The sequence below is a fragment of the Felis catus genome, chromosome C1, assembly GCF_018350175.1.
Source record: "Felis catus isolate Fca126 chromosome C1, F.catus_Fca126_mat1.0, whole genome shotgun sequence".
Classification (NCBI taxonomy): Eukaryota; Metazoa; Chordata; class Mammalia; order Carnivora; family Felidae; genus Felis; species Felis catus.
The window spans coordinates 216,116,563-216,144,424 of NC_058375.1; the positions used below are offsets into that span (position 1 = coordinate 216,116,563).

The following is a 27,862-nucleotide window of genomic DNA, read 5'->3' on the forward strand; positions in this document are numbered from 1 at the left end:
AAGGGGGAGACACAGAATCCAAAGCAAGCTCCAGGCTCCGAGCCGTCAGCACAGAGTCCGATGCGGGGCTCGAACCCACGAACTGTGAGGTCATGACCTGAGCCACCCAGGTGCTCCTCGAAGCGTTCTTTAAGACCGAGTTGCCCATCCATTGGCAGAGCTCCCATCACCTGGGCATTCGGAGTCTGCACCCGATGGGGGACCAGTGACTCCAAGAGCCCTGTTGTGTGTGCCTCGTGCACGTCTGCAAACGAACTTCGCCTCCAAGAGTTTAGTGTGGGGGGTGTGTTGACTCGGGACCTGTGTGTGGCACCCAGAAAGGGCTGCTGCTTCGGGGCGCCTTTGCGCTGGGAGTTGGAGCGGGGGACTCGGTGATGGCAGAGAGGTTTCGGGAGCATCAGTTGAAGGGTTTGGCCAGCAGCAGGCGGGGAGAACCTTCCAGGCAAGGGAAACAGCCTTGGCTGAGCGGGCCGCATTGGGTTTTCAACAGGCGGGATACTTTTAGCCGGTCAGAGGGTGGGCTGACCCAGCATCACACATGAGGGCAGTCACAGGGGAGAGGCTGGGCGGGAGACAGCGGGGGTGGGTGAGCAGATGTTATCCTGGGGGCAGAACAAATGAGGATTTTTTCCCAAATAATGAGGCCACAGAGACGGGGGCAGGGATTTCAAGGGTGTCGGGGAAGGGCCACGTCCTCACCCGGTAGAGTTTGTTTGGGTCTCGAGGAGGCCAGGTGGGGGGCACCTCAGCCTACCATTTGCACTTGAGGCTGGTCCTGTGTCGGGGCGCGACCCCTCGGTGGGTGGGCGCGTGGGTGCAGGCTGCTCTGCGATTCTCTGTCCTGTCTGTGCGTCGCGGTTACGTGAGAGCCTTGGCAGGTCTCTGGGTTGGGAAGTATTTGAAAGCCTGCACGGGTGCTTGTGAGCGTCATATCCAGGGTCGAGCAGCGGTGACGGGGACCGCTTTGGGGCTCAGGCGCGTGAGGGCCGTACCAGCTGGAGGCTGTGGACGGAAGAGAAAGGAGACAGAGGGGATCACGCTGGCCGGTGGCTCCGATCGAAAGGAAAAATAACATTAATCATAGCCCTTGCGGAGGATAGCGGTTCTCAAAACGGGTGCTCTCGCCACCGGGGACGTTTGGCAGTGGCCGGAAACATTTTGGGCGGTCTGGAGTGGGGACGCTCCTGGCTGCTAGTGGGGAGACGCCAGGGGTACAGCTGAACGTCCTCCCGGGTGCCTGACAAAGCACGATCCCGTCCAGGATGTTCACGTCCCGAGGCTGGGGACCCCGAACTGGGGAGCCGGCACTTACGTATCAGCACATTTCATCCGCACGCTTTGCGGAGGTGGATCGTGTTATCCCTTTTTCAGAGAAAGGAAGCGAAGGCACCATGCAGCTGAGAGTTTCAAGCTTGGAGCAGTGACATCACTGAGAAAGTGGGGGCGGGAGGAGGTCCTCAAAGGTGAGCAAGTGGGGACCTTGGTTTTGAATAGATGATGACGTTGCCAAGAGGAAGTGCAGAGGATTTGTGGCTTGTGGGACACCACGAAATCAAGTCCCTGGTACAGAGCTGTGTGGGGACACCAGTGCCATTTCCCATTTGTGTCCGTTCCCCAGGGAACACGGCAGGGAACGATAGACCTCGAGGGCCGCTGTGGGCCCACCCGGCAGGGCAGATTTTGCTGTCCTCCTGCAGGTGCCGGAGGCTCAGAGAGGTTCAGTAACTCGGCCAAGAGCACACAGCTCGAGCTGGTGCTCACGCTGAGATCGACCCTGGAGCCCCGTGTTTTCTGTGCCACCTCCCCTAAGTTCAGGCCCCACTGCAGTCCGAGGGTTGGAGGAGGAAGACGCGGGCAATAATTTAATGGTTTACTGAGCATCAGGTGAGGAGACCGAGGCCCGCGGCCGAGGACAGAGCCGGGATGGGGCCGGCTGTGGGGCTGGAGGCCCGGGCCAAGCGTATGAATGGGGGCTCAGTCGGTTAAGCGTCCGACTTGGGCTTAACCGACTCACAGTCAGGATCTCACGGTTCGTGAGTTCGAGCCCCGCGCCGGGCTCTGTGCTGCCAGATCTGAGCCTGGAGCCTGCTTCGGATTCTCTCTCTCTCTCTCTCTCTCTCTCTGTCTCAGAAGTAAATAAACATAAAAAAAAAAAATGCCTTCGAAAGGCCACTGAGGTGACTTGGCCAGACTTTTCCAATAACACTTAGGAGGTACAAGTCCACAGGTGCCCTTTGCCTGCCGACCCCTGACTCCTCCTTCAGGAGCCTGAGGTGAGCGCTCATCAGCGGTGCCCTGGTTGCTGGGGACCCGGGGATGGAATGTTCTGGAAGTGTGGAGGCAAGGTCACATGTTTCAGTTGAGTCCGTGACTCTCTGTTTTAGGGCCTTGACTCTTGTCTGCTTCCTGGCGTTCCGGTCGTATTAGATGTGACGGAGAGGGAGACACAGGGGGAGTACGCTGGGACAGGCATGTATTTTCCTGGGGCCGCCGTAACAAAGTACCGCAGACCGGGCAGCTGAAAGGGACAAGTTCACACTCGGGGCTCCAGAGGCCAGACGGCCGAGATCACGGGGTCCGCAGCATTGTCTCCCTCTGAGGCCGTGAGTCAGACACCGTGAGAGGCCTCTCCCCCTGGTGTGTGGCCAGCCAGCTTCTTCGCGTGTCCTCCCACTGCCTCGCCTCTGTGCCCAATATTCCCCTTTATAAGGACCCCAGTCATAGTGCACGAGGGGCCGTCCCAGTCACTTCGTCTGCACCGGATCATCCACCAAGATCCTATTTTCAGTGAAGTCCTATCTGCAGGTATCAGAGGTCATTTGATGAGGCACCCGTGAACCCACCTTGGTGTAATTCTTCGCCACAGCAAACGGTAGGGCTCTGGACCACGGTGGTGCAGTTGGACAATAGCAAGGAATAAAAGGATATTTCGCGGGGACTCCGAGCGCTTGTTGATGAAAAGTACAGGGCTTGTATGGGCGCTGGGTCCCGATAACAGCCTCCCCTCTGACCTCTGCGGACTGTTTCCTGTGCCTCAGGCCCTGTGCACCGTGTAAGGGCATCACCTGTCGTGGGAGCTGTCAATACCGCTTTGCCTTCGTCGGGCAGGCGAGGACAGTTGGGCACAGAGAGGTCGGGGTGAGTGTGGCTGAGGTGGTGAGTAGTTACATGGGGACCTTCTGAAGCAGTGAGCAAGACCTGAGTGACAACAGCTGTCAGCAAAGTGAAGTTCGGGGGACGGAGATCGCCCGCCAAAGGGAACTGTCGGTGCCGAGGTCCTGGGGCAGAGATGATTTGCATTCGGAACAGGAAAAGTACCAAGAAGGAAAGAAGGTCATGGAAGGCTGGGTGGGGCCAGATCGGGGAGCCCTTGATAACTCTGCTAGATTTAATCTAAGTGCAGGGAAATGCCACTGGAGAGACTTTGTGGAGAGACCTCCGGCTGTTCTAAGGAAAGTGTGTTTAGGGGTCAGGGGAGAAGGGAATGAGACGTGGGAGACCAGGTGAGGGGCTGCTGCAGTGACTTCAGGTGAGAGATGAGGTGCTCAGCCGAGAACAGATGGGAGAAGGGTCAGATCAACACACTTGGGAGGCAGAATTGCCTGGATTTGTGACAAAGAATGTGTGGTCCCCAAAGTTTAACTTATTCTTTGTCCTTTACAGAAAGAGTTTGCCTGTCTTTGCCCTATGCCATCCTGGGACTCATTTAAAAAAAATTTTTTTTGGTTTATGTTTATTTATTTTTAAGAGCGGGAGAGACAGAGTGTGAGCAGGGGAGGGGCAGAGAGAGGGAAGAGACACAGAATCGGAAGCAGGCTCCAGGCTCCCAGCTGTCAGCCCAGAGCCCGACGCGGGGCTTGAACTCACGAAACGGGGAGATCCTGACCTGAGCCGAAGTCGGACGCCCAACCGACTGAGCCACCCAGGCGCCCCCTGGGACTCATTTTTAAATAAATGAGACCCACCATGTTTCTAGAAGAAAATAAAGTATATAAAGATGCCAATTCTTACCGATGCCATGCCAACAAAATCCCAGAGGGGTTACTTTTGTGAGGGAATGAGGAGGTGGGGAGACATTTTATTAGATTATTTTAACGTTCATTGGGAAGAAACAATAGGTAAAAATTGCTGATAAGAGACTTTGAAGTACAAAGCTGCTGGACCTTCCAGGTAGGCAAATGTGGCCCAACTTCTACTGTACTAAATACAGGCTGATGTTGTTATAAACATTTGCAGACCGACGGCACAGAATAGATAGGATTCAAACCCCGGTGTCCGCCCACACTGAGTGCACTGAGATGACATCACATCCATCAGCAGGGGATGAATTGATCGGGAACTGACATAGGAGTGATTGCTTAGCCGTTCGGTAATGAATTTTGTAAAGTTCCTCACCGAGCAGCACAATAAATTTCTTGTACGTTAATGTCACTGTACAAGTCATTTTTTTAGATAAAGGAGAATAGATGTGAATGTTTATCAGGTTTTTCATTAAGGTAGGCCTTTCTGTGTTTCCAGGCAAAATCACAAAGGAAAGATTGATACGTGGCTGCATAATTGAGACTTTATCAAGTTAGCAAATGGGTTTGTGCGTGTACAAAGCAGCCGAGCGGGGAAGACATTTGCAATGGCTAGGATGAAATTTTAGGCTGTGATTGAGCAAAGGATACGAAATAATAGTCATAAAGCAGGAAATAAGGGGGGCCTCTGGGGGGCTCCGTCGGTTAAGCGCCTGGCTCTTGATTTCGGCCCAGGTCATGATCTCACCGCTCATGGGATCGAGCCCTGAATAGGGCTCTGCACCAACAGCTTGAAGCCTGCTTGGGATTCTCTCTCCCTTTCTCGGCCCCTCCCCTCCCAAAATAAGTAAATAAGCTTAAATAAAATAAAAAAGCAAGTGCCTATGATTTTTTTAAAAACAGAAAGCAGGAAGTAGTAGATATTCGAAAATTTCTGACCGTCGTGGCCAAAGGAATGTGAACTTAAACTTTAGTGTTTGTTTCCAGGAAAGTGTTTGGCAACGCTTCATACTCTTGCTAGAAAGTCGTCCTAAGAGGATAATCCAGCATGCTGAGGAAGATTAGTTATAAAGATGGTCACCACCGCTGGGCCATTTATAGCAGCAAAAATCTGGCTCCCGCCAGGAGGAGCGGGGTCAGGGTGTTCTCCGATTGCGGAACCACGGAGAAGGCCCAGCCGGCCGGGTCGGAGCTAGCCAGCCCATTCATGAAACTTTCTGTGTTGACTTTCCCTTCTCCGGTTCAGCTCCCATCAGGCAGCCCGCGTTGCAAGGTTCGTTGACTCGGAAAGGCCAGGAGGGAGGCTGTGGATCAGTATGGCTGGTTTTCAGCTGTGCCGTGTAGCGGGCTCAGTCCTGCTCTCTGCCCACGGGGTTTTGCAAACACGGTCACTCATCCACGTGGCCCTTTTGGCTTCTGCGGCTCCTGCCACGTCTTGAGGATGTTAAACCCCTGCCTTGAACTTGAGCCTCAGACATGGCCTGCGCGTGTCATGAACGAGAGCCGTCCGTGGGGTCGGGGCAGCGTGGAACCGAGGAAGCCGCCTCCCGTCTCTTCCTTGTCTGAATCTCGCACTTTAATCGGGGTCTCAGAAACAAACCTCAGGGGCAGTCTCTCTCCGTGAAAACCAGATAAGCCTCCGCTTCCTTGTCTGCACAGAGAGTGGCACCGGCCAGGTGTTCGTTTCCCAGAGTGGTATCGAACACGAACCTTGAAAACGCCGTTTCCAAGTTAATGTATTCTGGAAAAGTTATCTGCGTATCTAAGGAATATTTTTTTGAAAGGATTGACTAGCTTCCTCTTCAAAGCAACAGAAAGCTGCCTTTAAAATAACTTCCTCAGGGGCGCCCGGGTGGCCAGTCGGTTGAGTGTCTGACTTCGGCTCAGGTCCTGTTCTCATGGTCCGTGAGTTCGAGCCCCGCGTCAGGCTCTGTGCTGACAGCTCGGAGCCTGCTTTTGGATTTTGTGTCTCCGTCTCTCTCTGCCCCTCCCCCGTTCATGCTCTGTCTCTCTCTGTCTCAAAAAAATAAATAAACATTAAAAAAAATTTTAAAAAAATAAAATAACTTCCTTAAATACACTTGTTATAAAAAGTGGGTTGATCTAAAGACAACTGTTAATTTAGTTGGTTTTTTTTTTTCGAAGGAAGACAGTTAATCAATGACCCACATTTAGAAATCACAACCCTTTTCAGTGCTGCTGTTTTGCCTTTTGATGACCGTGTCAGACGGGCGTCTGTCCCCTGGCCAGCAGCCCCCAGGCCAGTGAGCGGACCTCTCTTCTTGTCGCTCTGACTGCATTTCAGAGATGGCCACACTCGTTCTTCCTGGCCGCTGGCCGGGGACCAGGGGTGGTGAGTATTTCTCATCTGGGCTGGTCACAAGACCCTCCCTCACAGCCCGTCTGCCGCCAGGCCCGTCACAAGGTGGCCCGGCCTTCCCATGTGACCCAGCGTGGCAGATCGCAGACCACCAGACCTCCCGAACCTCCCGCGCTTGACGAGCGCCACAGGAGGGTTATTCTTTGAACTCCTAGCCATTTTCCGCCGCAGGCTAATGAGACACCATTCGTGGCCAGCAGCCACCATAACGTGCTCGGGATGACGGGCGAACCGAGAGGTCTGTGGGCCTCCGGGTCCCGTGCGTGCCGGGAAGACGCGGTAGGACCCACCTCGTTCTCCTCCTGATGTGTCACGCGTGTTGCTGTCCCAGCTACATGATAAGCGGTGGAGGGAAGGGACGAGGGACTCCACCCGCTTGTGCCTTTTGGCGGCCCTCGGTGCCCCGTGGTGCTGCAGAACTGGTCGCGTGAGACATCCGTCCATTCAGCAGGTGACACCACGCACAGCTTGGGCCAAGCCCCGTGTTGAGTGCCGGGGAACCCGAGGAACCGTGTCCCCCGCTTGCAAGGAAACAAGCGTGGCCGTCAGGGGACCAAGTCACGAGCATGATAACAGCTGTGATGTTCAGGCTCAAAGCGGCCGGTGCCCAGAGGGGACACTGAGAGCTGGGAACGGAGATGGGATTCCATTGGCAAAGGCCCTGCGGGCCGAGGGTCCCTCTCAGACGGGCAGGTTTTAATGGGGGAGAAAGTAGGCGCCCGGGTGAGTTCAGGGGTGCCTTGGAGGCAAACGAGAGGAGCCGCTCCCGTGTTTGGCGAGAGTCCGGGAAATGGGAAGGGGCATGCGGGCAGACTGGGGAGAAGAGCCTGGGACTGCGGTTTTCACCCCAGGACCCTGGGCGGCAGGGCGCTGGCCGAAGGAGGCCGGGCGGGGGGAAGCTGGGCCGCGGAGGCCCAGCCCTGGGACGCTCCAGATCCGGGGTGTCCTCCTTTGTCACTGGCCGGAGAAACACGCCGTCTTGCCCGGCCCTCACTCCTTGGACAGCAGAAGCATCGAGTGAGAGGTGGGGATGCGGGTGGGCACCCCGCAACCTGAGGGACCCCTGCCACCCGTGGGGCCCTGGGAGGTGCTTCTTGAGCTTTGGGGGAACAGATAAGGCCTTCCGCGCGTGCCCCTTCTAGCATCTAGCGCACGGAACCTCCCCTCCTCCAAGCTCTAGGCTCCCAGTGGTGCCTCGGGCGTGGGTGCCTTGAACACGTCTGCTCTCACGTTTCCTTCTGCTGAGCACAGAGCCCTGTTCTAGAAGCCGGCGCTCGGTGGGTTTTCACGGAGGTGCTGGGGGCCCCGAGTGGCCCCTGCTGCCACTGCCCTGGACTAAAACTCGGGCATCCAGCCTCATTGAGGCCCACTCCCGACACGGGTCAGGGAAGCTAATTCCCCGGGGCCCCCGCCAGTGGACCCGCGCTCTTGGCACCCCCAGAACGAGGCGCCGTCTCGTGCTGCAGGTGCACACGGCGGCAGAGCCCCGGAGAGGAGACTCCCGAAGCCGCCTGTGCGAGGTGGCGTGGAAGCTTCGGGTTTCTCTGGGCCGGCCGCTCCCCTCTCGTAACTGGAGCCCGTGCCGTCCCCGCCAACCGAGAGCGAGCCTGGAAAGGGGACACGGGTCACGTGCTGGCTTTCCACTTGGGTCATTGCCCAGCCCGGGCGGGTCGGGGGTCAGGACGCGGCAGAGAGCTGGGAAGCTGGGAGGAGTGGGCCTCCTGCAGGGCTGTTTGCCTCAGAGGGAAAGAGGTGACCGAGATATTGTCAGGCACACAGGCTTGCCCTGGCCTCGCCGGGTCACTGCCGGGCTCCAACCTTCCGGTGTCCTCAGTGTGACCCCCGTGGGAATCAGGTGTCCCCAGCGGCCCCCGCAGGCCCCACAGGCGTGCTGGGACGCGTGGCGGCTTCTCCGCAGCTGGCCCGTGGGGTCAGGGCCCCGGGGCGTCGGGCTCCGGGCTGTTGCTCACGGGGACACCGGTCAGCTGGGGAGGGGGGGGTCTCCGAATTACCTTGCTTCTCCGGAGGCCGCTGTTGGGTGGGGAGTGGGCCAGGTGGGCACACGGGATGCAGTTTGTGCTGACGGTCCGGGGACCGAAATCACCGAGGGTGGGTTGAAACTCGTGCCTGCTTTTTAACCCGGAGGAAATCTGATGCAATCAACACGACACTCTTACTCCAGAAATCGAAATCAAATGTGGAGATGAGTCATCTCCAAGAAGGCACGAACAGAACTCACCGGGGAGGAACCCAGAGCGGTCTGGGTGCCCCGGTTCCCCCGCAGGCCGGGGCCGGGACCCACACCTTGCCCTCTGCACCTTCAGGTCGGGGCCACCGGGGGAGCCCCGCGTGTCACACACACACACCCCCTGGGGTCCTGAGTCAGGGACCCTGCAGACGCTCGCGTTCTTTGGGTTTTCTCGGTTGCTTTGCTTTTGCGATGTTCCTGGGGCGGGGCCTTGGCAGAGAGGCCCCCACATGAATGTTCTGTGGATCTGGAGCCCGAGGAGTGAGGCGGGTCTGCATGGGTGGCCGGTGGGCTGGGCCTAGGTTCCCAAGTTGGCCTCGAGAAGCTGGAAGTAATTCTGTGCATGCACAACGATGTTGTCTGTTCCGAGGCCAGCCTCCTCGTTCCCGGGGAGGAGCTAGGAGCAGGCTCTTGTCTCCGCAGATGAATCAGCCTTTGCGCTCAAGAAAAGAAAAACTCATTAGTTATGAGTCAGACACAAGGAAGCTTTAATGCCCCTTCCCGTCTTCCCAGACTTGACTACTACCAAGGGGGCGGGGGGGTTCCCGAGTCCAGGCGTGGCCTGGGGAGGATGGGGGGGATGGCGTGGCCACACACCTCCCCCCCACTTTTGAGAGGCCCTGAGGTCCTGTGCCAGCCGCCCCGGGCAAGGGTGTGTGCAGCCACAGGCCGTCCTCGGGAATTGACTGACTGTAGCCGAGGGCGGGTGGCCAGACTTGTAGGTCGTGCCATCCAGGCACATCTGACTGAGGTGCCCCCCCTACCCCGGGGAACCCATCAGTGATTAAGAATGCACACGTAGATTTCCAGAATAGGCTGGGATTCTCAGATTCATCCTGCTTTATATAATCAAGTCACGTGGCCATCTGGGGGACACTAGACATTCACGGGGGATATTGACTCTTGCAAGATTATCCCAGGGATACCTTTCAAAATGGTGTCCAAAGCCTTTGTCTTTATTCAAATAGAATTCATTCATTCGTGCTCCTGCTCCACGCGGGTCTCACACAGCAGAGGGGACGCAGAAGCAGGGTGAGTGCTGTGGCCTCCTAGAGCTAACGTTCTCTTGGAGAAATCAGGCTGGAGGCAGGACGGCATGTGATTTGTTGGGTCCATAAGGAAAGTAGGGAGAGAGGGTGGGGTTAGGGATGTTACCGTAGCAGGCACCTGTCCCTGCTGATTTGGTGACATTCGAGCAGGGAGCTGAACGAAGTGAGGGATCAAGCCCGGTGAGCATCTAGGTTTGGGCCTCTCAGGTGAGGGGACAGCAGGTGCAAAGGCCCTGAGGTCGGGAAGAGGGAAAGAACTTCCGGAAAAGGGTCCACAGAGCTAGCGAGGACCCGTTATATGAGGCCTTGAGGGCATTGTGAGCACACGAAGAGCTAAGAGGCTTTTGCAGGGCGTTGACGAGAGTCCTGACTTCTAAAATCATTCTGAGGGCTAACTGAGGGGTAGGCTCCCCGAGGGCAGAGTTGGACACAGCGGACCTGGTGTAACGATGCCGATTACTGTAAACGTGGAAGGTCAGGCGGAGGTGTGTGTGTTCTGAACGGGGCGTGCGTGGCGTTGGGCATACACACACTTGCGGGCCCACCGGCCTCCACGGAGTAGGGGGGTGGCTGCTGGGGCACAGGGGAGGAGGGAGGGAGCTGCTGGGGAGGGAGACCGAGCTCTGTGGCTGGTTGAACGTGCCATTCAGCCACCACCGCGGTGGTGAAGCCGGGAGGGGGCCCGAGGCAGCCCCCGAGCTGGGTTCGGACCTGGGAGGTTCCGTTCTGAGGGGGCCCTCGGTGAGCTGGGTTTGGGGTTTCTTGTCCAGCTGAGCAGGAACCCGGCCGTGTCTCCTTGTGAGGCTGTGAGGGGGCTCAGCGCCTTGGCCATGTGACCCCGTGGCTCCTTAGAGTTTTTCCCCGGGGCAAAGGGAGACGCGTACAACATTCCCCGTCTCTCTCTGGCAAGGCAGGTGATGAATGTTTCCTCACATCACCTTCCTCGTGGTTTTTGTTTGTTTGTTTGATTGCAGGCCCGTTAAAAGATGTACGCACATAGGAAAATAGTAATAAAATAGCAAATAATTTAAAAACAGTAAATGGGGAAAATGGCATCGCGTCTAGTGGACATAATAACACGTGACAACAGTGTCCTGTGCTGGAAGATGCCGTAAGGAAGCTTCACGAACTCGAACTCGTTACAAAGCGGGTCGGAGCACTGAGCCGTTCACCCCGACACGACTTTTCTGACCGAAGCAGGGACTGATTCCCGGGGGCGTGCTCCTTGAGCTCTGGCAACTTGAACGTGGAGCTCGGGGACGATGACTGCAGATCTGAGGCAGCACATGAGTCACTGGAGAAGCTTGCAGGCCTGTGGGGAGGAGGGTGGAGTGAGAAGGGTGGAGAGGACCTTTTTCCTGGAGGCGCAGGGGAGGGGAGGGTGCTCAGGGAGCAGGAGCCACGGAGCGCCGGGCGCACCTGAGAGGCAGCAGGGCCGCAGTGGTCACTGACTCACGCTGGGGTGCAGGTGAGTGACAGGCCCGGAATGGCAGGTGGAAACCGGGTCGTGGGGCGGCTCTGAATGCCGGGGCAGGGAGGTCAAACTTCGCGGATTTAAAAGCAGGAAGCAACACCAGGGAGTTTTGAGCTGGGCAGTGACCTGACGTCGATGGGACAGCCTTGAGACAAAAGGGCGCTTCTGTAAGGGACAGCAGGAGGAATCGGGGATCCCACAGCCGCCGGCAGCACGGGCCTGGTGCACTCTGGGCCTGGAGAGAGGTGGTTAGCAAGGCTAGGGAGAACTCGAGGCATTTTGTCCATGCTGCCTCCTGGAGTTGTACCCGCCCCCTAGAGCATCACCCGCCCCCTGGAGCATCACCCGCCCCCTGGAGCATCACCTGCTTCCTAGAGCATCACCCGCTTCCTGGAGCATCACCCGCCTCCTAGAACATCACCCGCCTCCTAGAACATCACCCGCCTCCTGGAGCATCACCCGCCTCCTGGAGCATCACCCACCCCTGGAGCATCACCCGCCTCCTGGAGCATCACCCACCCCTGGAGCATCACCCGCCTCCTGGAGCATCACCCACCCCTGGAGCATCACCCGCCTCCTGGGCAAGTTACTCCAGCAATCTCTCCATGCCTGGCTCTGGCATGAGTGGAGATGCGGAGCTTCTCTGGGAACCCTCACCCTGATGGGATCTGGTCAGGGAAGGTTCCAGGTTCCAGGAAGAGAGAGCCTGCCAGGCTTGTCCAGCGAGGGCCAGCTGCCCTCTGCTGTCAGGACATGTCCAAGGATGGTCTCCCATTGTCTCTGAAGAAAACTTACCATTCTGGGCTTTACACAGGGCATTGAGCGCCACGGGACAAGCGTCCCTCTTCCCGGGAAAGGGTAGCATGAACGAGTGCGTTGATAACTCGGTGAGCACGCGATGCTTCTGGCTGCCCGGGAGCCTCGCTCTGGTGCCTCGACTGAATTCACCCTGGCTGATGAGTGCTGGGCTTGTCAGGATGTACAGTCAGTGGCTTATCTCTTCCTTGAATGGCACCCTCTCTGGGGGTATCTTTGTTTTTAAAAAGGACTGCAGATCTCTTTATGTAACTGCTAACATGCCTTTGTGTCTCTGCTGGCTCAGGGTAAAAAACTAGGTCCCCCATCAACAGTAAACAAAAACAATAAGCCCGGATTCACCACCCACCCCCCCTCCCCGCCGCTGCCTTCTCGGTGGTGATAGCGAATGCAGGAATCTGACCACTCGTAAACGTTTATCTCCAGTTCCATCTGCCAGCCCGCAGATTCTCCCGAGTGCTCGCTGGGAAGCCGTGCCCTGTCCTGCAGGCACCTCAGGGGAGCTGCTGGCTCTCGCTCTCCCTGCCCTGCATGAAATCAGCCCCCCCCCCGACGACCACACCAAGTCGCCCTACAGGCCTTTGTGGGGGTGTTGGGGCAGGTGCCCCCTGCCGATCGCCACGTGCACCTGCTCCCCCCCCCAGCCCTCTGCAGCCTGCCCATAACTACACTGTCAGTAACGGCATCGCCGCTTCCGTTTTGCTCATCTGCGGCCAGGTGTCCTCCATCGGAAAGCTTCTGTGACTTCCCGTGGTCTCCAGGGCCAAGGTCGTGGTCTCCAAGGTCAGCCCCATTGCCACCTGGGCGGGCTGCCTTCTCTCTCCTCTCTTCGCCGGTCCCCAGCGCTCAGGTAGCCCCCGGGCCCCGCTCTGTCTGCCGACCCTTCCTCGGCCTCCAGAACCCTCCGGCATGTCCCCTACTCTGGGGCCTCCCCCAGGCAGCTAATCGGGCTGGACTCTCAGTGTTATAGCACGGCCCCCCCCCCCCAGCCTGCCTCGGGGTCCTCGGGAACAGGGCCACGCCAGCCCTGTTCGCCGTGAGAGCGAAGAACTCGCCCTCCCCCTCCCCACCCCGTTCACCGAGTGCCCTGGGCAGCTCTGCAGTGGAGGGGAGGAGGGGCCCTCATGGGACGAGCCGAGGGTGCCAGTCAGATTTCACAACCAGCTGGCTTTGGCCGTGTCTGTCTGTCTGGCTGGCTGCTGTATCTCCAGGAGACACCGTCAGACCTGGAATCTTGGGTGGTTAATTTGCAGGTCTACCCGGCAAGCACAGGTCTCAGAACTGTCCTGAAGCTCCCCCCGCACCCACCCCCCCCCCCCCCCCCCGCTGCCTGTCCTCTCCGATCCCCTCCCCCCGCCCCCATACACGAGTCCCATTTTCTCTGTTCCTGCCAGTAGGTGAGACCCGTCTTTTGGACCCAAAGGATTCTCACATCCTCTAGTCTCAGTGATGGATCTTATCACACTCCTTTTCTGAAACCAGGCTTCTCCAGGGGTGGGCTTTGCTTGTATCCCGGGGCCCGCGGGCTCCCCCATGCACGTGGCCACGTCTTGCCTGGTGGGCACAAAGCTGCCTCTGGCCTGGTGACCGGCCTCCGCGGCCAGCTCCGCTCCCCCTTCTCTCCAAGAGCATTCCGGTGAGGAGTGTGGCGTTCGGTGGTTGAGAAGGAAAGAAGGAAAGAAATCCTCCCTGGGGCCGCGGTGAGCCCCTGTTCCCCGTTTCAAGCGCCTTACACGGATTCTCGTATTCAGTCTCCCCACACACCGGTGAGGGCAGTGCTGTCTTGGCCCCGCGTCACAGGTGCAACAACTGAGGCCACCGACTTAAATGCTGAACACAAGACGTCCCCGCGGACGGCAGAGCTTGGACACAAACCTGCGTGTGTTCGCTGTATGGTTGGCACTGAGCCCCCGGGAGGCTGCGTGCGGAGCCTGGGAGAAGGGTAGAGGCGGACGGGCTAGGTCACCCCACCCCCCTGCTGCTGCAGGAGGCGGTGTTGGGGCCATGCGGGTCCCTCTCATTGGTGAAGGCCACTCATCTGGGCCAGAAGCCGTATTCCCAGCTGTCCTTGAAGGGCGCAGCCAGGGAGCCAGGGACCGGAGACCGGTCACACGAGCCGTGTTGAAACAGAGTGCAGTTCGCCTGCCCTCGGGTCCCTCTGTGCCCCGACAGGTGCGGCCAGCTATGGCGTGGCCGCCCGTTTCCAGGGAAGAGCATGGGGTATTTGCCGCTTTGAGGTTGGCTCCTGGCTGTTCCTCTCCCCTCCGTGGGTTGGCCAGGGTCATCCCACAGCTGATCACGTCACCATCTCCTGAGAGAGCCCCCCAGATGCCTTTGTGCCCCTTCCGGAAAGAGACAGGCCCTAGAGTGGCTCTGGAGGCTCGGTGACACCGTCTGGGCACATATACCAGCTTCAGGGGCACACGTTCCGCAAAGGCCTCATGCGCAGAAGCGGCGACGTGAGTGTCTTATTTAGGACTGTCGGTTGTTGGGGATCCAGGGAGGATTTTAGGGGATCGTGGACAGGCAGAGAGCAGCCCCCCGCCCCCCCCACCCCCCCGAGGCGGGGCCACAAGAGGTGCTGTGCTGAGTGCTGCTTTCCGGAGTATCCAGCATCGCGGCCGGGGCTGTGCCTCTAACGGGACCAGCCATTGTCTGGGCACACGGACTTATTTCTTCTGCCCTGAACCCCGGAACCGGCCACGTGGAGTCTACAGATCCCGTTCGTCCCCCTCTTCGTGATGAACAGGCCGGCCAGGTGCTAGAACAAACTTCACAAGCCCCTTTGTACCCCAGGAAGAGAGGGTGCGAACAGCAGGCCAGGATGTGCTGCCCGGCTCTGTATGCCCGCACAGCGGGTGAGATGGGCACAGGGTGCGCACAGGATCCGGGGAGTGGGCCTCCCCTCGCTCTCTCGGGCCAGGAAGAATGTCCTGGGTCTGTCTTGACTGGAATGGCCCTGGAAGAAAGAGGACTCCCACTTCCCACAAAATTCCTGTCCAACCTATGTCAACGCTTGCTCAAGGGAAATTCCTTTTTTTTTTTTTTTTCCTTTTCCCCCCACTTTCAGGAAGAAACACATCGCCCAGCTGACCCGTGTGCGGCATGGTTGCCTGAGGAGAGCTTCAGCGAGCGCCGGGATACCTGGAGGAGGAGATATGACAAGTTAGCGGTCCCCCCAGGAAGAGATTTCAAGATGGCAGCTCAGCGGATCCGAGCGGCCAACTCCGGCGGCCTCCCTCGGTGCAAGTCCGAGGGGACCCTGATTGACCTGACCGAAGGGTTTTCAGAAACGAGCTTTAATGATGTCAAAGGTGAGCTCCCAAGAGACACAACGGTGGCTGAGGGGGCAGATTTGCAAGTGCTCTAAGACCCAAGGACTTCTCTGCCTTCAAGGCTCTCAAGGCCCCATTCAGATGTTAAGTTTTAGCTCTCTAAACTTCATGACGACACATTCAGCCCTGGAACAACCATTTGTTTTGTTTTGTTTTGTTTTGTTTTGTTTTGTTTTGTTGGTGGGTTGGGAGGTTATGAATTCCCCGTTGGTTATGAAACTTCTTCATACAGAATATGTTTGTCTTTTCTCCTCTCGTTGAGTTTGGGTGACATTAAGGTAGGGACCTGGGTCACACAGGGAGTATGTTCATCCTTGTAGGCCCTCCGGGTTCCGTCACACTGTGCCGCGGCCGCTCGAGAGCAGTCACAGGAGAGAGTAAGCAATGGATGTGGCTGTGTTCCAATAAAACTTTATTTACAAAAACAGCACAGGGGCCGTTGTTCGCTGACCCCTGGTTTAGAGGTGGCCCCAGGGTCAATCACCCTGAGCCTCTGGGTTCCTCTAACAGACACTTACAACTGGGTCAGTGAGATGATGGATGGGTCATTTTCTTCCTAGAAGTCCACCTTGACCTTAGTAGGTGCTTACTGGTGTCATGGGTTACATCCTCCTCACCCACCGTTAGGCGGCTTCCCTACAGCGTTTACCACAACATGTTGAGGTTACCCCCTGGGCCGTCCAGAATACAAGCTGAGCAGTGGGAGCGGACCTTTACCCTTGTATCTTTAACTTGGCACAAAGTCAGTGCTAAGTGAATAGTTCTTGAACCAAACTGCTGAATCCTGGGTCACACTGTGGCCCTCTTCCCTGATGTCCTAACAACCATATGTCCCCCATTTGTCTCTTCCTAATCCCTTCTCCCTTCACTGTATCCTCAGTCGCTTCCTGTCTCTGCTTTATGCTGGGAGCCTTGAGCACTGCTTTAAATGTTCCTCAAACAAACATACTGGCAAAAGAAATCATGAGATTTTATTAACAACAGTAACAGTTACCAGGTAGTTTTATAAATAATGGAACCGTTTATTTTTCATAGCCCAGTAATGGGCATTGTTTTCTTACTTTATAGCCTAGCTGATCATGGTTAAAGTTGGAAAACGTGAGCATAAATTGTGGGGTTTGGGCCGGGTTCTCGAAATGAGAGAGCTGAATTTTTAAAAATTCTGATAATGATCTGAGAGGCATCAGGGTCCTAAAAGAACACCCCGATTGTGGGAAAAAGATAAAGGAGACATCCTGGGATGTGAGCTGGGGCTGGTCCGCTGGGGGGGAGCCCCAAACCCATTTCCCAAGGGCAGCGGGTGGCCTCCCCTGCGTCCCCACGGTAGACAGGTGGGAATGTATTCCAGCCAAAGTGTCCTCTGTGAAATCCTCTGCCCCCTGATAAATGTTCCGCCCGTATAAGAACCGAGGCGGAGGGGTAAGAAATGTATTATTCAGTGCACTGAACTTCCCGACACGCAAGGATTTTTTTTTTTTTTTCGTATGGAAATCAGGGATAGCTGTGAATCTGAGCAGCGCTCCCCAGAATTCATTAAGATGGGATTCGATAGGGATTCTCCTGCGTTGGATTGGATAGACGCCCACCAGGTGTCCCCGGGTGCTCTGTGACAGTTGACTGATGGAGGGACCCGTCTGGCAGGAGCTCATACCACAGTCCATTTCCACGGAAGGATCGCCATTTCCCATTGGATGAGCCTGATCCTTGAGTGAAATATGTTACTGCTTCTCTGCTAAGGGGAGTGCTTGGAATTTTAAGTGAAACCATTTTTATTCTTCAGTCTGCTGAAACCAAAGTGATAATTTGCATTGATACGTTCTCTTAGGCTATATACAAAGCCTGCTTAATAGCTTTGGTTTTTAATTTTAAAAATATCACTCTAAGGGAATTGTTCTGGGGAACATAATAGGGATATAACTTCTGAGGGACTCTAACAAGATTTTAATAGCTGGCACGCGCTCTAATTTTCATTTGGTTTTAATTTTTATGTGACATTTTCATTAGACGTGTCAAGGAAACACAAAGTGGTTTCTATTACAGGAGACGGTGGCTGAAAAACAAAGCAAGAGAGGTCTGCTGTTGTCCCCCGACCCCAGCCTGACCCGTCCCCTGTTTCCCCACCTCTCCCTCAGGGTCCTTCTCTTTCACTTGAATGTGTTTATTCACTCCCCTCCCTTCACCGTGAAGTGGTTTCTCCTTGGGGTGATTTTATAGCAGGGCACAGCCACGGAGAACTCTGGCTTTGCCTTTGGCCGACACCTTGACCCCAGCACATGACTGTGGCCTCTCTGGTGTGTGCGTACCGGAGGAGCATTCATTCCACGAATATTTGTCGAACACCTGCTATGTGGCAGGCTGCCTTCCAGGAATACCACTGTGAGCAAAACACCCTAAGAGGGCTCTCACCCCAATAGGGCGATGCAGCACCCCCTCCCCCCCCGCCGCTAAAATATTCGTGGTATATTGGTTAATGATAAGTGCTACGGAGAAAATAAAATTAGGAGGGGTGGGGGCGATGTCTCCTTTAACATAACAGTTTGTGTGTCCTCAGGCATCATTATGCTAAGCACATCATCAGAACGTCATCTCCACCAGAGCCCGTTGAGAGAGTATGTCGGGCTCCCGAGGTCTGGACGGAAGCCCGTGCCCAGTGAACCCAGAGCTAGATTCTCCCCCCCGCCCCACATGGAGGGCAGGAGGCGACGGCCTTCACCGCCCAGATGAGCTTTCTACCAAGCTTCTCTCTCTAACTTGGTTCGTGGAAACAAACAGAAACTTCCTGCTTTATTTCCCCAGACTTTGCTAAGGAAATACAATTCCAGTTCCATTATTTCTTTTCCAAGGAAAGGGAAACTGGCAGACGCTGTTTTTTTTTTGGAGGGCCAGTTTGGTAGAATAGAACGCTTCTTGACTTAATCGTTTATTAGAGAAGATGTGGGTGTAGGTTCCACTAAAAATACGGGCCTTTCTTAACGTTTTTTACAGGAAGCCAGAATATCCCTAAACCCTGTGCAACAAGGCACAGCTGGGGTGGGGGCTATCTTCTCTTTCACAAGGTGCTTTCCTCCTTCTCTGGAGGTGCTTTGTCATGTATGGGTGGGAGAGAAGACGCTTAGGTATTTCATCGTCCGATATTTTCCAAAACACACACCCCTTGTTGAGCTGACTTTCGTGGTTCCCGTTGCTGCCTACATCGGGAGCACACATAGTTGAACGCCGTGGACCCGAAATTAGCTCGAGTCGCTGTTGAACGAGTTGGGGGGTTTTCAGACTTAAACACTGGCTCGGAGGTGACATGAATGACAGTGGACATAAACCTTTCATTTCCAAGGCATGCGGGAGAGCCCCTTGCCAAGCTGTCATTTTGAATGATCATTTAAAAGAGGCTGGAAGGCACCGGCCTCAAAAGTCTTTATTTTTTTAAGTGTATTTATTTTAAGAGAGAGAGAGAGAGAGCAAGAGAGAGCATGAGCAGGGAGGAGGCAGAGAGACAGAATCCCAAGCAGGCTCCAAGCTGTCAGCCCAGAGCCCGACACGGGGCTCGAACCCGCGAAGCATGAGATCATGACCTGAGCCGAAGTCAGACGCTTAACCAACTGAGCCACCCAGGCGCCCTTCCAAAGTCTTATTTTGATGAAGAGTGGGTTCAGCTTGGAAACGTAAGAGACGGGTCTGCTTGTCAGGGAACCTTCCCCCCATTCACGTGTTCTGCGTTCAAGGCAGAGCATGGGACCAGCTCACGAACTCAGATTCTATTCCAGGCTCTTCATGTCCCGTCCCTGGCTACAGGCCATGGGTCACCCTTAAAGTCAGTCACATTCGGCTTCTCTCTCGACCCAGTGGCAGCTCCGGGTAAGTTAGTTACATGAGGAAAACCCTGGCCAAAATCCGATGGCATCGGGGGCGCCCGGCTGGCCCAGTCGGTGGAGCCTGCCACTCTTGATCTCGGGGTTGTGAGTTCGAGCCCCACGTTGGGTGCAGAGGTCACTTAAAAATAAAACCTTTAGAGCTTAAAAAAGGTTTAAAAATGAGATGGCGTTTCAAAAGCGATCCCGGGGAAACGGGGGTGTATGAGCCGTCCCGCCCAGTGGGCTGGGACAACAGTGCCGGCCCTCGGGAGCACAGCGGAGTTCCCTGGGACTTCTTTATGGCACAGCTGCCTGTTGCCCAGAGTGCTCTCCCTCCTCCCTGGTTCCGGCCAGTGCTCCGCGGCGCCCGTGGGCCTCGCCCTCACCCCCTGTTTCTTTGTGTTTTATGCAGTGCCTTCCCCCAGTGCCTTGCTCGTAGACAATCCCACACCGTTTGGGAATGCAAAGGAAGTGATCGCAATCAAGGACTACCACCCAGCCAACTTCACCACCCTCAAGTTCTCCAAGGGCGACCACCTCTACGTCCTAGACGCGTCCGGCGGGGAGTGGTGGTACGCCCACAGCACCACGGAGATGGGCTACATCCCGTCCTCCTACGTGCAGCCCTTGAACTACCGGGACTCCACCCTGAGCGACAGCGGGGTGATCGACCATCTTCCAGACAGCCCAGACGAGGTGGCCAAGGAGTTAGACCTGCTCGGGGGGTGGACGGAGGACAAGGGACCGAGCAAGACCTACAGCAATAACCCCTTCTGGAACGGGGCCCAGACAAACCCATTTCTGAACGGAAACGCGCCGGCGATGCCCAGCTTGGACGAGCTGACCCCCAGAAGCACCGTGGATTTGCTCCTTTTTGATACGGGCACGTCTTCGTTCACCGAATCCAGCTCCGCGACCACCAACAGCGTCGGCAACATCTTTGACGAGCTGCCGGCCGCAGGCCGCCTCCAGGCCGAGGCGCCGGGCAAGCGGGACAACCCCTTCTTCAGAAGCAAGCGCTCCTACAGCCTGTCGGAGCTCTCCGTCCTCCAGGCCAAGTCCGACGCCCCCGACTCCTCGGGCTTCTTCACGGGCCTGAAATCCCCGGCCCCGGAGCAGTTCCAGAGCCGGGAGGACTTCCGTGCCGCCTGGCTGAGCCACCGGAAGCTGGCCCGGTCTTGCCACGATCTGGACCTGCTGGGCCAGAGCCCCGGGTGGGGCCAGACCCAGGCGGTGGAGACGAGCATCGCGTGCAAGCTGGACAGCTCCGGGGGCGCCGTGCAGCTGCCCGACAGCGGCATCAGCATCCACGTGCCCGAGGGCCACGTGGCCCCAGGGGAGACGCAGCAGATCTCCATGAAAGCCCTGCTGGACCCCCCGTTGGAGCTCAACAGCGACAGGTGCAGCAGCGTCAGCCCGGTGCTGGAGGTGAAGGTGAGCACCCTGGAGGTGAAAACCTTCATCATCGTGGAGATGAAAGTGTCGGCCGAGGTGAAAAACGACATCTTTAGCAAAAGCACGGTGGGTCTCCAGTGCCTGAGGAGTGACTTGAAGGAGGGGCCCTATGTCCCCATCCCACTCACCTACAGCTATGGGGACACGGTCCAGATGCAGCTGGACAACCTAGAGCCCTGTATGTACCTGGCCGTTGTGGCCCACGGCCCCAACATTCTCTACCCTTCCACGGTGTGGGACTTCATCCACAAGAAGATCACCGTGGGCCTCTATGGGCCCAAACACATTCACCCATCCTTCAAGACCGTGGTGACCATTTTTGGGCACGACTGTGCCCCGAAGACGCTGCTGGTCAGCGAGGTCACCCGCCAGGCCCCCAGCCCTGCCCCCGTGGCCCTGCAGCTCTGGGGTAAGCACCAGTTCGTCTTGTCCAGGCCCCAGGATCTCCACGTCTGCATGTTTTCCAACATGACCAACTACGAGGTCAAGGCCAGCGAGCAGGCCAAGGTGGTGAGGGGGTTCCAGATGAAGCTGGGCAAGGTGAGCCGCCTCATCTTCCCCATCACCTGCCAGAACCCCGGCGAGCTGTCCGACTTCACCCTGCGGGTTCAGGTGAAGGGCGACCAGGAGGCCATCCTGACGCAGTTTTGCGTGCAGACTCCCCAGCCGCCCCCCAAAAGTGCCATCAAGCCCTCCGGGCAAAGGCGGTTTCTCAAGAAGAACGAGGTCGGGAAAATCATCCTGTCCCCGTTTGCTGCCACCACCAAATACCCGACTTTTCAGGACCGCCCCGTGTCCAGCCTCAAGTTCGGCAAGCTGCTCAAGACCGTGGTGCGGCAGAGCAAGAACCACTACCTGCTGGAGTACAAGAAGGGGGACAGCGTCGCGCTGCTCAGCGAGGAGAAGATCCGGCTGAAGGGGCAGCTGTGGACCAAGGAGTGGTACATCGGCTACCACCAGGGCAAGGTCGGCCTCGTGCACGCCAAGAACGTGCTGGTGGTGGGCAGGGCCAGGCCGAGCCTCCTCTCGGGGCCCGAGCTGAGCACCTCGGTGCTGCTGGAGCAGATCCTGCGACCCTGTAAGTTCCTCACCTACATCTACGCCTCGGTCAGGACCTTGCTCATGGAGAACGTCAGCAGCTGGCGCTCCTTCGCCGATGCCTTGGGCTACGGCAACCTGCCGCTCACCTTTTTCTGCCGGGCCGAGCTGGACAGTGAGCCCGAGCGGGTGGCGTCCGTTCTGGAAAAGCTCAAGGAGGATTGTAACAACACGGAGAACAAAGAGCGAAAGTCCTTCCAGAAGGAGCTCATGATGGTAAGTGCCCGGCAGGGGCTGGAGGGGGGCCAAGTCCAGTCTTGCCGCCTTTCCCCCCGCCCCCGCCCCCGCCCCGCACACCCGGGCGTGGGTTCGGTGAATCGCCGGACCGGCATCTGGGCTCACCTCCGCTCCCCGAAATACACGCACGCGCGCCTGGAGATGGGCGTTTGTGTAGGGACCCCCAGACGGCTCAGGGTCCAGCGTGGAGAGCCCCGTTCAGGCGGCTTCCCGCTGGGCTTGCGAGCTCCTTGGAGGCCTCAGGCGGGTCTCCCGGGTGCCCGGTGGGTGTGGGGGCGCAGGGAGGCTCGCGCTCCAGCCCCCTCTGCTCCGATCTCTTGGGAGAAGGTGCAGGTTTCATCAGGTTCCCCGCAGGATCTGTGCCGCCCCGACGTCTAACTTGATCGAGGCGTCTTCCTCTGCCTCCTGTGTGTGTGTGTGTGTGTGTGTGTGTGAGCAGGGATTGAGGACGGCCTCTGGGAACTGCGATCTGAGAAGGGGGCGGGGGTTGGTGTCACACTACAGGATACACCCGGGGCCGCCGGGTGAGGGGAAAAGCATTCGCTGCACTGCTGAGCGAACACGGCCTCCCCGGCCCGGGTTCCCCACCTGCTCTCAACAGTTCATCTGCTCCCGGTGGCCTGTCTTGGAGAAGCTGACTTGGAGGAACTCGATAACGTCCTTCTCTTGGCGTCCGCCTCGTTTCCGTGGGGGACGTCCTCTCGATGGGGACAGCCTGCTTCGTTCACCTCCCCCCCGCCACCCCATCTTCCCAGCAGGACACATCCCCGGGCCTGTTCCTCTGGAAACCCTTGTGATTTTCCACTGGAAGCCCCTTGGTGTTCCTTCCTTGCTCCGTCAGGCTCCACACAGCCTTCTCGCCTCCTGACTTGTGTACGAAGTGAGTCTCAGCGGCCCTAGGATCTCTGCCGCCCGACCTGGCACCTGCCACGCTGTGTGAGCGCCTCTGGGAACGGCCGAGCCGGGTGTGTGTGCTGAGCACACACGAGTGGGCACCGGTGTGCAGCTGAGGTCCGTCCGTGGCGCATACGGCTCTCGGGAGCCGGAGATACCCAGCCCACGGGGAGCGGGCATTGCAGCCTGACGGCGCCCCCAGGAACGTAAAATGCCAGGCGCGTGCCACACAGTGAGAGCCAAACCTCGTCCAGAAGAAGGGACGGGAACCGAAGGTGTCGATCTTGGCAGCCCGGAGGCCGGGGGCGCTGGTGGTGGCAGCTTCCGCGGGGAGGACGAGGGATGGTCGTGGCTGGGGAGGGCCCGAGGCAGCAGGGGGACGGCACGTGGGCCCTGGGCATGGCCGTCACAGCAGTGGGACATCTCTCCCTTCAGGGCATCTGCCCCCTCGCTGGCCCGGCCTGGAATCCTCCCCGGAGCTGCGTCGAGCCCTCGAGGCCCTCTCCCCTCCACGGACCTCGAGCACCGGGCAGGGGCGCGTGTCCCTCTCTCGCGGGGCCTCAAGCTGGGGCTCGCCGCGGGTTCTAGAATCGGGTGCTCTCATGGCACGTGAACAGTGTTGATTGTTCCTTCGTTGCTGCCTAAAAAACACCCCCCTCCCCTGAGTGGGCGGAGGTGAAAAACAACACAGCGAGAGCGGCCCTTCCCAGCTGTGGAAAAATAAAGACCGAGGAGGCGGCTTGTTCATCCCGGTCCTTCATGTCAGGCCTTTTCAGACTTAAGCGAAGCTCTTTCTGCCCCGCTTGGGGGACTTCTCTGACAGCCCAGGTTTTCGGGGGGCCGTCCCTGGATTCGTTTGTGGGAGCGATGGGGGGTCTCTTGCGCCCCTGGGTGGGAAGGCTGGCACAGCAAGGTCTGCTCGGAGGCTTGCGGGTGTCCCTCGCCCGGGCCCTGGGCTGAATCCGTCACCATCTTGAGAGCGGGCGGATCTGAACGTGGGCGAAACCTCCAGAAACCCCAGGCTGCTTTGTCCCAGCACGCAGAGGAGTCCTGAAAACCGGGATTCCTTTCTTCCGCCGCTCACATCACTGAGCAGCGGTATTCTGCAGTCCCGGCCTCAGGTGAGCCGGCCCTCCGGCTGTCACAGCACGGCCGCCACGACCCACCCCGGCCACCGAGTCGTGTCCCACCCCCTTGCATTCTGAAGATGGTTTTCTGTTCGGTTATGCGTCCGTGGTCTGGAAACTGAGTAAACGAATTGGAAAGGGGGGAGGTTTGAGACGGTAGGTTTGCGGGGAGATGGGAAGGAGCCCGGAACGAAATGAGAACCGGGCGGTTCCGTCCTGCCCACCGTCGAGTGGGGTCCAGGCCCTGCCTCAGGCCTGGAGCTCTGCCCGCAATGTCAGGTGGAAGGCTGTCACGTCCCTGGGGAACCAGCCCGGAGGCCGTGCCGGCAGACCTTCCCCGCGAAGCGACCCGGGGCCCTGGGTCACTGTACTTCGTCGCCCCAGACCCTGGGCTTCACTGGGCTTTCTCCCATCCACAGTGGCCTCGTTTACTCGTGTTCCGGTTTCTTCTTATTGTCCGCATCGGAAATAAACGCCGCGATCGAAAGGACCTTGGCCCCCGGGACACAGTCCGCTGCTTGAGGAAATGCACGAGTGAATGAGAGCAGACCCCGGCCCGGGCTGAGAACCTGAAGGGGTGCCGCCCACGCGGCCAGCCCGCGCCCTGGCCCCGCTTCTTTGATTCCGTGTCCTTGATGTTGCTTCAGTGCGGGTTTTCGATATCAGGGCTCCTCCGAGGGCCGTCTTGCACAACCACGTGGGCTCCTTGGTGCGCCTGCCTCCGTCTGCCCTTTCTCACCCACGCGGTGCGTGACCACCGTCAGAGAACGCCCCGTCTGTCCCCGGCTCACCGAGCTCTGCAGGAGAAGCCGGGACGGCCCGTGACAGAGGACGGCCAGCCCGTCGACGGCCCACCCCGGACCTTATTGAACGTGGTGGTGAGGGGCACTGCCGGGCTGCTGTCGGGAAGGGGCGTGACTGGCCCTGACCGAGGAGGGTAGGCCGGGCGGACAGAGGCCCCGGGGCCCAGAATGAAAGAGCCGCCACAGAGCGTTGGTACTCGATATTCACGAAGCGTGTCTTTGCCGCCTCCTGTGTGCTTAGGGGCGATGCTGGGTGCTGGGCTTCCCAAGAACACGGGTCTTTGACTTGAAGAAGGCACGGAGTGAAGAGTCACAGCGCAGGACTTACTTGTCTCGAGCCCCGAAGAGAAGGGCCCCCCGGCGGATCAGGGAACGGCGAACAGGGTTGGGGCAGGGTGGATCCTGATACGGGCAGGAAGCACGGAAGCCCACCTGATGAGGGAGGGGCTGTCAGGTTGGGGGTACCGCGCGGGCAAGGACCGGGGTGCGCGAGGGCATACACAGATGGGGTCCGATCAGAGGCTGGGGTGATAGAGGATGGTGATATGTGGGGTGTGGAGCCCCCTGTACCAGATAATGCTTGTGCTTTATTCTGTAGGCATTGGGGGGGGGTACGTGTTTTAGGGGAGGAGAAGGGGAGTCAGGCTGGATCCAGATGTGTCCCTGGACCCTGGATTCCAGGTGCGTCCCTGCTCCTTGCCACGTCTCCCAGTCTCCGAGCCACCCAGAGGCGGCGGTCGGTGGAGAGCCCCAACCCTGAGTGTCCTTCCTTCCGATGATCAGGACGCCTGGGGGTGGGGGACCTAATTTTCGTAGTCCTCTCCAGGTAGATTTGTGTGAAGGAAACAAATGAGTAATTCTGACACGGATTCCCCGGGCCACGCCCCCTCCGGCTGGTTTCCACGCCTGGCTGTCCACAGCCGCAGGGCGCGCCCCGCAGCCAGGCCTGTGGTGGCTGGTCTGCCGCGTTCTCCCTCCTCCTCTGGCGGGTAGCCGTCGGGTGGCTGGTGGGTCCCAGGGCCTGCGGTCACTCTCTCACTGCGTCGCTGGTGACAGGCTCTGTCTTCCTGCACATCAGTGTCGACCTTCAGAGCGCGAGGGGTCTTTGAGTTTGCATAACTTCCTTGACTCACCCCAGGTGTTGTTTTTTCCTGAATGAAAACAGTCCTCACTGATTTTTGTTTGTCTGTAAACACAGCCTGTGTTTCTTTTTTGCACCGAAATTTTACACGCGTGAAGGACAGAAGCAGAAGGCGGAGGGGTCCCCGGCCCCATCGCCCGTCGTTAACCTCTTTGAGCGGTTTGGGGCGTAGATGCTGTGGCTGTTTATAAATTCCGTGGGGTTGGCCGAGGGGCTGTCCCCTCCTCTGCGGTGCCCGGTGGAGAGCGTGCGGGCAGCCCTGGGCGCGTGCCTGCTGCTTCCCAGGTCTGCGGAAGGGCCGGGTGCTGGTGCCTCCTTGTCCGTGTGTCTCTGCACGCCTGTCCACACTGAGATGTCCCAGGGGCTCTGCACGCCTGTCCACGGATGTTCCAGGACACTAAGCCGTGGGCCCTTCCCGAGCTCGAGAAGCCATCCGTCGGCGACTTCGCGAGTGTCACTGGGGGGGGGGGGCACAGCTGTGAGTGGCAGGGGCTGTTACCGTGGTGGCTGACCGCACGGTGTGTACCCCTCCTCAGTTTCATCGACTTTGGGCTCCGTGTCGGGATTCTTGCTCCCTGGGGGGACAAACCACGGCCTGTTCTTTGCCGTCGGCACGTTGAGGTTCTCTACCGCTGCTTTCTGGTCCACTTTGTGCAAAACACGTATCTGAGTGTGTTTGTACCGGGAACTGTGACGACGCTGAAGGAGAGGGCTTGGCTCAAGCGGTGGCCCTGAGTAGATCTGGGGGGCCGAGTGTGTGCGTGGAAGGTGGCACACGGAACCCCGAGGTTTTCGTTCCGCGACATGCTTCCGATAGGAGAAGTTATGTCTCGTGTCCGGGAATCCCTCGCAAACAAGACACAGGATCTGTCCTCATGGCGGGGAGGGAAGGGCCGTCGGGGACAGGGGCAGGCCTCCCTGGAGGGACCGAGGCCAGCGCTCAGAGCTGGTTGCTGGAGCCGCCAGGGTGGCCGGGGGTCACTGGTGGCGGCTATGGCTGGGGTCGTTTGAGTCCGGGTGTGGGCTCTTTGGAGAAGGTTCTCTGAGAAGAGAAACTTACTCTAGGATACAAATCGAGGGAGGGGCGGCTGTTTCCAGGAGTGAGGTGGGGTGGGATAAACCCCCAGAGCCTTGGACGCTGATGGAAGTCACGGGGAAAATCGCGAGGTGGGGGCAGACGGGGGCTGGACGGGATGGCGTGCAGCGATTCTCTACGAATCGGCAGAAGAGCCTCCTTATCGCCCCAAACAGGAGGCAGGTAGCGAACCAGTGTGCATGCATTTAGGCAGGTTCCCGGAGCTCCTGCGCCCCCAAAGCAGGGGCTCCCCTGCCCGCCGCTCGTGGGGGAGTGCGGCCCTTCTGGTGTTTGCACATCTCGGGAATAGAAGCACGCGCGGGATTCGCATACAGCAAAACCAAAATGACACTTCATTATGTGTTCCTAAGAGTGTCTCCCAAAACAGCGCTTGGCAGACTGGCTCCTGTGAAGGAAGTCGCGCTGGACCGAGCTGTGCCCGGCGGTTCCCACACGTGTCTGCTGCTTTCCCTCCATGCCGGTGGGTTCGGGTGGCTGTGGCAGAGACCGCGTGGCCCTCAGAGCCACGTGTGGCCCTCTGTCCACCAGGTTTGGCCACCTGGCTGAAATTCGAGTTCGCTCTGAGATTGCAGCCGGAATCAGCATCGTTTTGAATGGGGTTTTCTGGGATGACGTGTGTGTGTGTGTGTGTGTGTGTGTGTGTGTGTGTGTGTGTGAGAAAATTGAGGAGGAAGCTACAGGGAAAGGTGTCAGAGCCTCCTATGGTGAAGCTCTCTACTGCCCAGCTCTGGTGGCACCCGAAGTGTGCCCTTAAAAAAGTGTCTAAACTTTCCCTTGGTGGTGGTGTGGCAGTTTTGTGACGCTTGAAGCTGGTGTGGCTCGATCAAAGTGTGTCACCGGAG

The 27,862-nt window shown here is 58.1% G+C and overlaps 1 protein-coding gene across 5 annotated transcripts in view; it reads left to right on the forward strand.

The window, feature by feature from the left end:
• The window catches only part of SH3BP4 (SH3 domain binding protein 4), an 85,858-nt gene that overhangs the window by 52,003 nt on the left and 5,993 nt on the right, over positions 1-27,862 (forward strand). For 3 of the 5 annotated variants that reach the window (XM_023259832.2, XM_023259833.2, XM_045034661.1), the window contains 2 exons: positions 15,057-15,300; positions 19,582-21,938. In XM_023259832.2, coding sequence (XP_023115600.2) covers positions 15,183-15,300; positions 19,582-21,938 — 2,475 coding nt within the window. In that variant the 5' untranslated portion in view covers positions 15,057-15,182. Of the gene's footprint in view, positions 1-15,056; positions 15,301-19,581; positions 21,939-24,399; positions 27,667-27,862 lie in introns of those variants that run through there. The other 2 variants (XM_045034662.1, XM_045034660.1) reach the window with 2 other exon arrangements.